Below are 14,978 nucleotides of genomic sequence, written 5' to 3' on the forward strand. Positions count from 1 at the left end.
ATAGATGCTCAGGGCAAATACATGGCAGAAGCATGATTAGTATGAGGATGACGGAGAAGATGACAGACACCAAGGGATAGGAAAGGCCATCTCCTCAAGGCTACTCCATGATCATTCTCATACTGTAGCTACTGTCCATAATTTCTTCAACTACAAATTATTTTTTTCAACTACAAATTATAAATATTTAGTAATACTAGCCACATAAATCCCTTTGTACTTGTCCACAGTTGTCTCTGTTAGGAAAATACTGTCAACTGCTTTTTACCCAAGCTTTATCCTAATTCCTACTGGTTCTTTTTTTTTTTAACTTGTTCTTATTCATTCTCTTCCACTAGTGCCAACAAACTCCCAGTTTGTGGATTCCAATCCACAAATGAATTGTTTTGCTTTGGATGTTCCTTTTTTTTTATTTATTTTTTTTGCTGTCAAGTGGTAACTAGACAAAGGAAATGTGCATTGTATTACACTTAATATAGGATGCAAATAAAACATTACAGCTTAGCTCCTGCACAGACAATAAAAGCACTAACTGCACCTCCAAGTACTTTTAAGAAGAAACCAAAGTTTAATAGGAAGGAGAGCAAAGGAAAGTATTTTCATGTCTTTATGGCTAATGTGACCTGTAAACATAAGGTGGAGAAGTGGGCCTGGATCAATTACTGAAAAAGAATAACAACAAAAATATTTCTTTAAATTTACAGAGTTTAGACTTCTAGAATTTTCCAATTCTAGAAGCTCTTACACCTACAATCTCATTTTACCATAATGGTTTCATGCAGCAAGCAGGAAAGAGTAGGAAGGCTCAGTGTGTCAAAATCCTTTATGAAATCTTTCACACCTAATAAATAACAGGGTATGAGCAATCTGAACATTGTTCTAAGGCCTTTGGAAAAAGCAACCTAGTTTCTCAAGGACAGCTGACAAAGTTTCCTCTGGATGGTTTAGAACAGAAGTTAACTATAGGAGAGTTTCCTTTATGCCACACTAATGAAAATAATCCATAATCCTGAGTTTTATTATATAAATGGTTTTCAGGAATCATACCTAGATAGTCACAGGGGAAAAAAGCAGTCACAAAATCATTATTATAATTCCAAGGTGTTAAAGACAACATTCATACATTCAATAAATATCTACAGAGCAACTACCACATGCCAGTCACTGTGTTAGATGTGAGGGATAACTTCGCGGGCAAAACAGATTATTTGCCACCCTTCTCATGAAATTTTCTATTCAGTGTGTAGAGAGTGGAATAAGGGAGACATCATATTTTAAAAAGAAATCTCAAAACATCACAATCACAAACTTTGAAGAGCACTAAGAAAGAGTGCAAATGTAACCCTCCAAAATTCATACCCTTAAAGCTTCCCCTAAAGTGATGTTATTAGGAGGTGGGGCCTTTGGGAAGTGATTAAGTCGCGACGGTGGAGCCCCCATCGAGGAGATCAAAGTGCTTATAAAACAGGCCCCTGCCCTCTTCCACCACGTGAGGGTGTCTAGAACAGGGGCGTCACTAAGCGCCTGACACCTCCTCTTGGACTTCCAGCCCCTGTAACTCTGAGAAATTTCTGTTGCTTGTAAGCCACCCGGTTTCTGGCATTTCTGGTACAGGAGCCCGAGGGCCTCAGGCAGGTGCTCTACAAGCCTATGAAAGGTACCAGGCCCGGCACCGGGGAGCGGGGAGCAGGCAGCAGGCAGCAGGCAGCAGGCGGGGTCACCGAAAGGATGCTGGGCAGATTGCTCTAAAGCGGGGAGGGCGGGAAAACACCACCAACCCCCCCAAAACTTGGAAGTCCTTCCCTCCAGCTCCCGGTGTCTGACGCCCTTCCGTTGAGGGTCCCCGTCCCCGGGTTCGGCGCAGGCGCAGCACCAATCCAAGGGGCCCGGGGCAGATGCTGCGGTGGCCCACCCGCTTCCCCCGGGCGCGCGCACGCGCATCAGGCCCCCGCGCCCCCCCGCCCCCTCCCCCCGCGCCCCTGGGCTCCCAGCCCCACCCGCGCCGGGCTGGTCCTCCGGCTCCCCGGGGTCGGCTCTCAGGGGTCGCAGGGAGGCCGCGGCCGCCCGGCCCGTCCCCACGCACGGCTTCCCGGGGCTCCCGGAGGAATCCTGGGCCGGCGGGGCTCGGCAGTCGCGTGTCCCCTTCGCCCGTTCCTTCTCTTCAAGCACACGGAGCCGGAGAACACGAGGCAGGGCTCTTCAAAGCCGCGCCACCGGGGCCGCCATGCTGAGGCGAGGACGAGGACGCGCCCAGGCGCAGGAGGCGTCGACTCTCGGGCCCATCCTGCCGTTAATGGCGGGTAGGCAGGCGCGCGGCAACGTGCGGGCGGCCGGGGCGGGGCCTGGAGACCCGAGAGCCCGGGGGGCGGGGCCGGGCCGCGTGGGGGCGTGGCGGCCGGGCGGAGTGGGCGGAGTCCGCCGGCGGCAGAGGGCGGGGTCGGGGAGCGCAGGAGAGGGTCCGGCGGGGGCGGGGGGGGCCGGGCCGGGGCGGGGCGGGGCCTGGAGACCCGAGCGCCCGGGGGGCGGGGCCGGGCCGTGTGGGGGCGTGGCGGTCGGGCGGAGGGGGCGGAGTCCGCCGGCGGCAGAGGGCGGGGTCGGGGAGCGGAGGAGAGGGTCCGGCGGGGGCGGGGGGGGCCGGGACGGGGCGGGGCGGGGCCTGGAGACCCGAGCGCCCGGGGGGCGGGGCCGGGCCGTGTGGGGGCGTGGCGGTCGGGCGGAGGGGGCGGAGTCCGCCGGCGGCAGAGGGCGGGGTCGGGGAGCGGAGGAGAGGGTCCGGCGGGGGCGGGGGGGGCCGGGACGGGGCGGGGCGGGGCCTGGAGACCCGAGCGCCCGGGGGGCGGGGCCGGGCCGTGTGGGGGCGTGGCGGTCGGGCGGAGGGGGCGGAGTCCGCCGGCGGCAGAGGGCGGGGTCGGGGAGCGGAGGAGAGGGTCCGGCGGGGGGGGGGGGGGGGCGGGACGGGGCGGGGCCTGGACACCCGAGCGCCCGGGGGCGGGGCCTGGCCGTGTGTGGGCGTGGCGGTCCGGCGGAGGGGGCGGAGTCCGCCGGCAGCAGAGGGCGGGGTCGGGGAGCAGAGGAGAGGGTCCGGCGGGGCGGGGCGGGGCCTGGCCGCGCGTGGGCGTGGCGGTCGGGCGTTGTGGTAGAGGGGACCCGTGGCGGTCGGTGGTCGGTGGCCGTTGGCTTGGCGGTTGGCAAGGCTCGGAACTGTGGACTCGTGCCCGGGGGCGGGGTCATTCGTATCCGCTCTCTGAACCGCCGCCACCCCAAGCTGCAAAGAGCTTCAGCTCCAGCGCGGTTAATCCGTAGAGAGAGGCCAGGTCTCCGCCAGGCCCCGGAGGTGGGGGGAGAAGCTGCGAACTGTGGGTTTTCCCGGAGATGCCGGAAGGGATGGCTGGGAAGGCAGCGAGATTCCGACGGAAGCTAGGTCTCGCCCGTCCAAAAGCTCTCGGAGACAATTAGGGGGGCTGGGAGTGAAGGCGGCCCTGGAGGGGGCGCAGCCCACGCGGCCCTCCGACCTGGCGGGGGTTCCGGGGAGGCTCAGAAATGTGGGGAGAGCTGATGGGCAGCTGACGGAAGCCCCGACCCCAGAGGAGGGCAGCGGGAGCGGTGGGGGCAGACGGAGTCTTCGGATTCGAGGTGTCTATGCCTGGCTTGTTCCCTTGCTTTAGAGAGCATGGCCAGACCCAACAGACGAAGCCACAGGGAGGCCAGTAGAGACTTGACTGAAGAAGGTAAGGACCGAGGGGCTGAGCACCCCATGCCTGGGATCCAGCAGTCATTTGCCAGGAAGGCTGAGCCCCGGGGTGGCAAGAGCGTGGTTTTGGAAACGAGAAGTGTCTCTGCTTCTGGCGTAGAGTTGGTCATTATTTTTTTTTAATTTATTTTTATTTTTATTTATTTATGATAGTCACAGAGAGAGAGAGAGAGAGGCAGAGACATAGGCAGAGGGAGAAGCAGGCTCCATGCACCGGGAGCCCGACGTGGGACTCGATTCCGGGTCTCCAGGATCGCGCCCTGGGCCAAAGGCAGGCGCCAAACCGCTGCGCCACCCAGGGATCCCGAGTTGGTCATTTAGTTCTCCAAGCCCGCACGTCCTCATTTCTGAACCATTGGTGAGAAAGCGCTCCGCACAGCAAGGCCGGCGGGAGCTCTGTCCAAGGTGGCGCACCAGGGCGGAGCACAACCAAGGCTGGAGTGTACTCACTGACACCAGAGCTACTCTGTCGACGCTGCACTGTAAGACCTAAATCCAGGGGGGGTTGTGTTTTTGTTGTTGTTGCTCTCAGTATGTTATAGAACCAACGTCAGACTTGGGCGGGATACTGAACTATATTTCTTCCAAGCCCAACAGTGAAATTTCCTGATTCCAAAAATCAGCTCTACAAACAGGCCGCTCACTAGTATAGCTTAATTTCTCAGAGCCTTAAACTTTTTACCTCGATAAAAAAGAGCACAGAGAAGAGTTGTGCAAAGATGTAATACTAAATAATTTGTCTCTCAAACTGTCGATAATGAAAGACCTATTTTTCTAAAAGTCTATCTATCCATTGTGGACTGATATTTTTGTGAAATACTATAAAAAATTATTTACTAGAAAAATGAAAAAAGAGACTTAGTGCAAACCCAGTTTTCTGAATTAAAGACCACAGAATGAACCTGCATTTTATTAACCATCATTAGAATAAATAAAACAGGAAAAAGATAATTTTAAGACCGGTACACATTCATTGAAAGTATGCATATAGGGGATTAATATAAAGAATCCCCATTATACTTGTAGTATTTTGTCATTCCACAAATGTGTTTACTACTTGTTAATTAATTTTAAACGTTCTATTTTTTTTACGATTTTTATTCATGAGAGAGAGAGAGAGAGAGAGGCAGAGACACAGGCAGAGGGAGAAGCAGGCTCCATGCACCGGGAGCCCGACATGGGATTCGATCCTGGGTCTCCAGGATCGCGCCCTGGGATAAAGACAAGTGCTAAACCGCTAAGCCACCCAGGCATCCCTACTTGTTAATTTATATAAAATAATTTGGGTTTATGACATTACATGCTAAGGTATATCTAAGTGACTTCTATGTTTTGTTTTAAAAACTCATTGGAGAAGGGCACCTACGTGGCTCAGCTGGTTGAGCATCTAACTCTTGATTTTTGGCTCAGGTCATGATCCTCAGGGTCCTGAGACTGAGATCTACATCAGGCTCTGCACTCATCAGAGAGTCTACTTGAGGATTCTCCTCTCTCTGTCCCTCTCTCTCACACACACACACACATAAATTTAAAAAAACCTCACTAGAGAAATTAATCTCATAGAGGTATGTTGATTGCAGTGTAAGACAGGAGATTAATTTCAGCAAGTTCAAGATAATCATTTTTAACTTTGATCCAAAATGAAACAAGTGATGCTGTATTTTCAAAATTCATTTTTGGTCTATCAACTTGTTCCATGATTTATTTCATAATTATAGTTCTATATCAACTTCCTTTTATTGAAATTACTTTTCAGAGCCATGATTTTCCTACATATGGCTATTCTAATAATGAAAAATAAAATTTAAAGCATTTTGGCCACATTCATAAGATCTCTGTAGCTTTTCAGGTTGGTAACACTAAGATCATCACCTCCTTCATTCACAGTCATTATTAAATTATGGAACTTGTCAAAAATCTGTAAAACTGTGTTCTTCCAAGCTTTTTATTTTTCCTTTACAATCATATATTCCCAGCGAAAAAATGTTGCCATGCTTCCTTCCATGGAAGTATAAGAATCATTAAAATATTGAAGATAGCAACAAATAAGCAAGACTGATTAGCCAGTTTACACTTAAAAAATTAGAACCAAATTAACTTTATTTTGTAGAAACATAAGACAAGGATTTGTCTTACAGTTCAGACATTCCTGACACAGCTTTTCTGCTCCATGAAGATCCTAATTCAGCATGTAGTACCATTTAGGATTCAACTTCCATATTATTGCATTATAAAAAGTATAATCTTCAGTTTACCACATTAGTTTTTCCTGCATCACTAAGCATATATTTTAGTTAAGCTGACATATTTCATAGCAAGACTTTTCTCTATGAAGGGAGTTGTGAACGATTACAATCAGTTGCAAGTTCTCCATCCAGGTAACTTATGAAATGCTTTCCTCTCATTTCAGGGGTGCCATCAGAACATGTTCCTACTTAAAACTTAGATACCAAACACAGGCTGATGATGTTAGTTTTCTTCAGTTCAGAGCTAGTTGCTTATTAGCAGTAAAGCTGGGGGATATCTCCCAGATATCCTGTCTTTTTACTGTCATGTTCAAATTCTTTTTAGCAATATCTGTGTAGTTGCCACATTGCAGTGAAAAGAACCATTATATATTTCAAGAGTTGGTCTTAAATCTTAATAGCCAGTTTCTGAACACGTGATTAGAAAGTGGTTCTTGAGCTCCGTTTTTCCTGTGTTTCACCTAACGCTTCTAAGCAAACATTTCCAATGCAATCTTTTGCTAATCTTTTAGTGATTATAAATGGATTTTTAGTTTAGCAACCGAAGGAGCTTTGTGAAACCCCCCAAAGCTTTAATATTTATAGTGTAACACCCAACATCTGCTTCTGTCAGCCTTTTAAATCAAAACTCTCTTAAGAGTTATTTTTTTGTTTTGAATTTGTTTGGGAAGTAAAGGCCACTAAAGTATCAGTTTCATTCATGACTCACTATTACTTTTCCATAAACCACACTATGGTTTTAGCACTTTGTCAGACAAATTTACTTCCCTACAATAGCTACCAAATATGTTTGTATTTATATTAAAATCTTAAAAGTCAAATGATTATAAAAACAAATTATAAATGAAAAATGTGTACAGATTATAGGATGTTGGACTAGAGATGGCAGATTTTTTTTTTAAAGATTTTATTTATTCATGAGAGCCACAGAGAGAGAGTGGCAGAGACACAGGCAGAGGGAGAAGCAGATTCCTCAGAGGGAGCCTGGTGTGGGACTCGATCTCAGAACTCCAGGATCATGCCCTGAGCCAAAGGCAGACGCTCAACCACTTAGCAACCCAGGTGCCCCTATGGCTGCCATATCTTAAAATGATACGCAGCATAAAGAAATCCTCCTGTGCAAAGTATACAGCTGAGGTCACATAGCATTCACCATTCAAGGACCACCCAAACTCCCTATACCCTATTCAATGAGATGAGTTCACCAGTCTTGTCCTCGGGCTTTGAGGAAATGTCACATTATTACATATTCATTTCTCGGAGCTTCCTCCAATTCTTTTGGCCTACCTTGTCCTGGACTAGTAACAGTTTGCCAGCTGGCACCAGATCACAGACCACACTTTGAATAGTATTATCTTAGAATTTAAGATTGGCACTTGTCAAAAATGCAAACCTCTTCTGGTGACTGAATGCTTACGTGGCAATAGATGATCAAGATATGCCATTTCATGCTCCAGTCTGGCTCAGCATCAATGACTGGGTATGTCTTCTTTGAAAGCAACACTTGATTCATCTCACAGATGAGGAAGCTGAGACTCAGAGAGTAGAAGTGACCTGGTGGGGATGGAAGTGGATCAGAAAAGAAGCAAGGGCCAGGTCTAGCTGCACCTCATCTAGGATCCAAACTGTAGCCAGCCAGTCCAGCCCAGCTCATGACCTTCGAGCCTGAGTTTGAGACTTCCTGGGTCAGGGTGTCCTGGGCTGGGCTCATGCTATATTCAGGGTTATATATTTGTTAGATGTCAGTCAAGAAAGCGTACAATGTCCGATGGGATGTAAACATCACACTGGATTTTCATAGCTCCTCAGACAACAGCCTCATCCTGGGGATTAGCAGCAAAGTGGATGCCATTGGATTAGAGATTATAATTGGCAAGGTAGGTGCATAACATCCAGGATTTTTTTCCTCCCCACCATCAGTAACAGGGTAGTTAGAAAATATTAGACATGTCTAGCACCAAATCCCAATTATCTACTCTAATGGAGTAAAGAAAGCCCTAATCACTTTTATAGAGCTGAGGACAAAACACCTTTTAGTGACTTTGACAGTATGGAAGCTGTGTCCTTCCCCTGCTCCTGCTCAGCAGCCCAGACCCTGACATGGTGGAGGTAGAAGAATCATCTCAAGTTCCCTCCTCAGGCAAAACAGATTGTCCAGAGTGAACAGTGTTCGTGAACACCCTTCCAATGAGTAAATCAGTGGTCAGCAAGGGAGGAAGTTGGGATATGGAAAGACCATATGTGCATGACCTCAGCCCATGTTTGGGACTCCGAGCTCCTGGAGGGAAGGAATAAGTTTGTTGTTTTATATGTGTCTTGTAGGACAGTCATTACATTAATCTATCAGGTCTCTAGATACTTAAGTTACCTTTCTTTTTCTAAAATAGAATTTCATGTCTCCTTTCGAGATTCACAGATTGGTCTGTGAGACTCGCCCTTCCTTTAATAGCATCTGGGGCTTTTATAGTTATAGCTGCTCATAAAGCTTCTTGTGAAAAATACTGTGGAAATGTACATTTCCTCTTTAGCCTTTCCAGAAACACAGGGTGGAATGACCTGCTTTTACATTTTCTAGCCTAATGGTAGAGGCTCTGAACTCAGGGAGATCTAAGTTTCTTTTCTTTTTTTCTCCCAAAGATTTCAGAGCTTTACTTAAAAAAAATAAAAAATAGGGATCCCTGGGTGGCGCAGCGGTTTGGCGCCTGCCATTGGCCCAGGGCACGATCCTGGAGACCCCGGATCGAAACCCACATCGGGCTCCCGGTGCATGGAGCCTGCTTCTCCCTCTGCCTGTGTCTCTGCCTCTCTCTCTCTCTCTGTGACTATCATAAATAAATAAAAATTTAAAAAAAAATAAAATAAAAATAAAAAAATAAAAAATAAAAAATAAATTAAAAACATCAAGGAAAGTGATTTATATGGTTATTTGCTGTCTGGAAACAAAGAGAACATGAATGGAATATTATGCCACCAGATAGAACACTCACAGAAGTGATGTAGTTTGGTGGTTCTCAGCAAGGGGCCATTTTACCCCATAGGGGACATTTGTCTGGACATACTTTTGGCTGTCACAACTAAGGCAGAAGGGGTAGTGGTAATTTGTAAAGTGTACAATTAAAAAAGAAATAAAAGATGCAAAGAACTATCATTTTGAGTATGGTAGTCCTCATCCTTCTGGTGATTCTTAGAGAAGTAGGTTATAATGTTGGCCTTCCAATTTTCAGGGAGATCTTCTGCTAAAGGAAGACTGCTTGGAGCAACAAACCCACTTTTCAACTGAGAATACATTGGTACAACAGAGAAATGTGTGCAGTCTGAACAGACGCAGAGCCCCTTGTTGATTGCCAAGTCGTCTGATGTGGTGGCCTGGCTCTAATGCTGGCCTTAGCCTCAGTCTCCTATATTTCCCTGTATTGACCCCTTGGTCACAGTAGAACCTGCATGTCTACTGAAGAGCTTTTTGAGGTGCACCCAATTGTGAGAAGCTGCCTCTTTCACAAATTGTATTACTTCCTCCACAGCCCACAGTGGAAATCCTTTGAGTACACTGAGCTAAGGTCCGAGTGTTGACCTGGGACCTCAGTTCTCTGTGTGTGGATTTTCCTGACTTCCGATAGTTGTCCTTGGAAGACTCCAATGACAATCAATTCAGAACTGGTGATGAGCTTGATATAGCTAACCCAGCCTGAAAAGAATTCCTATAGTAAAGGTAAGAGTTTATGGATTTCTCCAGGTGGGGCTCAGAGTTGGTTTGTTGCATAAGTGGGTTTATAAGAGTGCCTTTGCTCTTCATGCATGCGGGTGTGTCAGTTCCTCTTAAGACAGAATTTCTGCATCCGATGCATGTAGCTCTATCGTGGGGAGCTTAGAGGAGAATGGGAGAGCTTTAGGTGGAGGTTTGTAGCATGTCATTTGTTACTTCTGTGTCCTGATATGTCTTCTTTTGCTGATTTATTTTGATCAGTTTATCTTGAGCAAGTGTTCTTCACTAAAGGAAGATGGATAGAGTCATTTCCCCAAGAGGAGGCAGCGGCCACGTCTCCTTTGAGGAGGAATCTATGATTGGTCCAGTTTGGAGGGCACCATCCAGCATGCTACCCCAAGAGCTGGCCAGCAAGTGTGGGCATCTCCTGCTGCAGGGGAGCACTCAAGTTTCCCTGTTTCCAGAGTCACAGACAGCAGATATCCTTGTGGTGGTTGTCTGAGTAATGCCATCCTTGCCAAATGGAAGGCCAGGGACTCTGGGTAGCGACTTTACGCAAACTGAGATGTAGGAGAACACAAAATGGGATGACTTTCTAAAAACCCTTTTTTCTTAATTTTAGGCATTTTTAAAAAGTATGGATGCTGATTTGGGGGGGGGGGCATTTTTAAAAACCATCCTTCTCAGAGACTGACGTCTGTGTAGGTGGTTTAAACTATCTTGCTTTCTTGACCCACTGTGCTGGTGGTTGGGAGCAGTTTTCTATATGGACTGCATTGAACACCGAGTTACTTTGGAAGGAGCCTGTACTTCTGTTGCAGTTTTTGTAATAGCAGCATTTCTTCATGGTCTCAGACATCTGTCTGGGAATGTTACCCAACTAGGAAAATCCCTCGGAATGGTACTGTAGCAATAATGAAAAACTTCTCTCTCTTTCTCAAAGGCAATATAAACTTCATCATCTCTAACACCTACAGGAGTTGCAGGGCAGATGAGATAGGATTCTGTCTAGTGCTTCAAGTTTCATTCCCACTTTAAATTATTTAGGGCTGGCTTTGGTAATTCCTTCTTAGAGAATGTCGAAGTTGTGATTTCAGATCCATTTAGAATTCATAAAAGGAACATTGGCTGAGAGGATACATTCATCTGGAACTCCAGAGAAGACTAAAGTGGAGCCCTCTTTTTCCTGCACATGTCCCAATGTGCAGGTTGTGTGTCCAAGGAATCTACAGCCCTCCTAAAGTCCTTTCCATTGTCATTCATTACAGTCCAGTGCTAACAGTAATCTGGTGCCTTACCCCGGTAATTCCAGCAACTGTAGCAGTACATGCTGAAGAAACAGAGTGAAGGTAACACACTCCACTTTCAAGCCAGTTTTGAAGTCGTTAGCCTGAGGAATCTTGGACTGTCTGAAATACTGGGAAGGAGCACGCAAAGATCCAGCCTCTTTCAGAAATTGTTCCATTGGAAATGATGATTTTTCACACGAGATATTCTTGGTTGTCTTTCTTGACAGTGTAATGATTTTAATGTTTTCCCTATGATATGCCTTTCTGGTGTTTTCTCAGATAATGGCATTGGGCAAAGTATGGTTCTCTCCCAGGGTCCAGCTGGCATGGGACTTCAGTGCACTGCCACCAGTTTTGGAGCCCAAGCACAGACCTAACTTTTTTTACACCTTTATTGAGGTATAATTGACATACAATAAACTTCACATATTTAAAGTATACAGTTTGATGAGTTTTAGCATATCTATACCATCATCATGTGATGGGATAATGAACATATCACCCCCAAAGGTTTCCTTATGCCCCTTGGCAATCCCTCCCTTCCAAGCTTCCTTTAAACATTTAACATACTGTTTCAAAGTTGAAGACAAAAAGTGGGAAAGCTACTCTAGCCATTCAAGTCTGGTATAATTCCACTTCCAAAACAAGGTAAGGAAATTAAGGCAATTATATATTGACTTTACTTTTGGACCTAGATGTGAAAATCTTTGATGAAGTTCTGGTTAATTGAATTAATTATGGAAAAAATAGGACCAATTACAATTGCATCCCACAGACTCCCCCTTTTTTCTCCAATGTTTTCTGTTTTTTCCCACTAAATCTTTTTTCATTTTTTCCCCACTTTTTCCTCCAATTTCCTCATAGTGAGGAAACTGATATTTAGTTGATATTCTCATTTTATCCTGACAATTATAAAACAAGCTGGCTGTTTTCTCCTAAGCTCCTGCAGAAGAAATGTGTCTTAGATGGAGAAAAGATGCTGGAAGATGGCAATCACCCACACTTCAAAATGAAAGGAGCAAAGCAATGAAAGAAATTCAATTCCATTTTTCTTAGGCCCTTCTATTCGTCAATCCCTTGGGTCCCCATCAATACCACTGGAGTTGCCAGGTATTTGTCAGGTACCTCATTTTGCATCAAAGCTGAAAACAAAGACTGCTTCTCTGACTTGTCAGATAGAGCCCAACAAATAGGTCTTCTGTGATATTAATGTTCCATTTGGTCTGTCTTTGCAGCTGTAACCTTTCTGGTATTTAGGAATGAAACATGACTGACTGTTGAACATTTCTCAACAAATATTTGCCAATTAAATGCTAACTTGGCATTTGAACTGCATGGTGAGATGAAAATGGGGAAAAAATGCTCTATTTAAAAATTGCTGGGACCAAAAGGCATACATGCACCTTAAAACAGTATAAAATCAAGGGCTAACTTCTGGTACAGTGGGGTAGGATGGAATGGGAAGGCTTTAAAAAGGTAGCTGTACCTAGGCTTTGCAGGATGTATGGTGGGAGCACCTGTAACAGCCCCGCTGACAAACTGCTCTCACGGTAGCAATGGGACTATTGGCGATGGGGTGGGTGGTATGAGGACATAAGAGATTGAAGTTCCCTGGTTGAAACAGGGACCCTGGTGTAATGAGAGAAAAAGTACAAGGTAGGTCAGGCCTGATCATGGAGCATCCAACAAAATTACCTCGTGTCCAGGTCTAGCCAGCCCTTTCTATGAGAGGGAAACTTTTTTTTTTTTTTGTATCTACCACCATAGCTTACTTCCTCTTGTTGAAGTTTATATAAATTGAATCATGTACATACATACCTTTTTATGTTTAATTTCTTTCACAGAGCATGGTTTTGAAATTCATATTTGTATTTAAAATTCCTTTTGGGGGCACCTGGGTGGCTCATTTGTTTAAATGGCTGACTCTTGATCTCAGTTCAGGTCTTAATCTCAGGGCCATGAGTTCAAGCCCCATACTGGGCTTCATGCGGGGTGTGGAGCCTACTTAAAAAAAAAACCAAAAAAACAAAAACAAAACAAAACAAAACAAAACAAAAAAAACCTTTTTATTGTTGAGTCATACTCCATTGAATGAATGAACCGTATTTCTCTCTTCTCCAGGTTTTGTCTATTATAAATAAAACTGTGAACATTTCTATACACATCTGTGTGGATAAATGCTTTAATTTCTCTTGGGTAAATATCTAGGAGTTGAATTTCTAGGTTATAGGGTAAGTGTATGCCTAACTTCATGCTATTCTGCTAGTTTTCCAAAATGGTTCTCCTGTTTTACATTCCGACGAGCAATGAATGAGAATGCGTTACTCCATGTCCTTGCTAACACTTGGTATTGTTACTTTTTAATTTTATCTATTTTGATATTCTTGTGGTTGTGGTTTAACTAGCACTTCCCTGATGTCTGATGATGAGTACCTCTTTATAGTGACCATTTCTGTGCTTCAGTGGGATAGTGGTTCAAATCTCTTGTCCATTAAAAAAAAAAAAAAAAAAAAAAAAAAAGCTGTCTTCTGTATTATTGAGTTGTTAGAGTTCTTTACGTATTCTGAGTACACATGCATACGCATTTACTCCCAATCTGTGATGTGCCTTTTCATTTTCTTAATGGTATATTGCTGAGCAGAAATCTTAAATTTTAGGAATCCGATTGATCAGTTACCTATGGCTAAGTGTCTGTTGTCCTGTAGTAATACAACATACTGAAGACTACACGGTAGAGAAGCCTGATCAATCTGTCATCTAAGGACATAGAGCTCAGGACTACAGCAAACTCCACTGCTGTGTAGTGATAAAAAGGTTATAAAAATGCAGAGCAACTACTGACAATGGGCTGTTACAACATATATAAAGGACCATCGGAGCAGTGTGATGTGATTGTTAAACTCTGATGAACCTTTAGAGGGTGCCCCTTCTATCCTTTTCCAACTTCTGTCTGTGGGCTGTCAGAAAATATATACTTTACCACCAGGAAGGTAAGAGAAACGTCTTATGGGACCCCCTATCATCCCTGGAGCTCCTGATTCTTTTCAGTCTGTTTGCTTTGCTGTTGAACTGCATTTTGTATAGATCTCTGGAACTGAGATAATGCCCTCCATCAACTGACACAGCTGATAGAATTCCAGATTGATCTAGTAGAGACTGCAGGTTTCAGGATAAGAACATTCTGGGATGGCCAGAAGAGGACAACATGCACTCCTTGGTTAAGAACCATGGGAATAGATAATCTAAGTGTGCCCTTGAAGTGGTTAGCTGGGTGCCTAGGGATGACTGCTTCATTAGCTATGGGACAGAAAAAAATGCCTCATTGGAACAGGGCAAGAAACTACCATGGGAGGACAAATCCATTTTTCAGATTAACCTAATGCATACAAAAAGAAAAGAGCAGGTGGGAAGCACATTCCTTTGGTTTTCAGTGTCTATGAGCCAAAGGCCAGGAGCTACATCCAAGGAAATGAACCATCTGAAATGAAGCCATATTTGGGGGGGGGGGAGACACAGACAGCCTAGTCTGCTCACCTTAAAAAAGGCGGATACAGAAAAGGAGGCCCTTTGAGCTGCAAAGGACAGATGTAGCACTTCTAGATGTGTGCAGTCCCCATGTTTACGACCTGAATCTAGCAGTGAGCAGCAGAGGTAGCACCTGTCCCATTCGGGCTCCCATCCACACTGAAGGGCCCAGAGCCCTCTGCCCACCTCAGAGGAGGCCACAAAAGCAGACGGAGTGCCATAAGGCTGCCTAGTACACAGGAAGCTGTGCTACAGGGGAAAGGAGCATCAGGAAGTGCTCCCTGCCCACCCTCTTCCCAGTCACCCCAAGGCCCCCAGTGTGCTCCTGGGTGTGGGGTCATGGGGTGCCTGACTTCTACCACAGGTGTGGAAGACGCTTTAAAGTCCCTGTGAAACAGGAAGATCTGAAGAACTTGTGTCTGCTGAAGAGTTCCAACACAAGAGGACAACAGCAACACATCACT

General features: G+C 45.6%; 1 protein-coding gene across 1 annotated transcript; it reads left to right on the plus strand.

Annotated features, from left to right (window-relative positions):
• The first annotated feature begins 768 nt into the window (after positions 1–768).
• LOC144315343 (uncharacterized) lies at positions 769–13,151 on the plus strand. The gene is made up of 6 exons (XM_077899743.1): positions 769–795; positions 1,865–2,300; positions 3,666–3,728; positions 7,807–7,874; positions 9,519–9,706; positions 9,962–13,151. Exons 1-5 carry the CDS (start codon positions 769–771, stop codon positions 9,537–9,539), a joined length of 615 nt encoding a protein of 204 aa, XP_077755869.1. The 3' UTR covers positions 9,540–9,706; positions 9,962–13,151.
• The last annotated feature ends 1,827 nt before the right edge of the window (positions 13,152–14,978 follow it).

The sequence above is a fragment of the Canis aureus genome, chromosome 6, assembly GCF_053574225.1.
Source record: "Canis aureus isolate CA01 chromosome 6, VMU_Caureus_v.1.0, whole genome shotgun sequence".
Lineage (NCBI taxonomy): Eukaryota > Metazoa > Chordata > Mammalia > Carnivora > Canidae > Canis > Canis aureus.

Coding starts and splice junctions, on each gene's coding strand:
- LOC144315343 (XM_077899743.1), top strand. CDS start 769: ATGGTTTCATGCAGCAAGCAGGAAAGA. Junction 2,301..3,665: donor CATCCTGCCGTTAATGGCGG/GTAGGCAGGCGC, acceptor CCCTTGCTTTAG/AGAGCATGGCCAGACCCAAC. Junction 3,729..7,806: donor TAGAGACTTGACTGAAGAAG/GTAAGGACCGAG, acceptor ATAGCTCCTCAG/ACAACAGCCTCATCCTGGGG.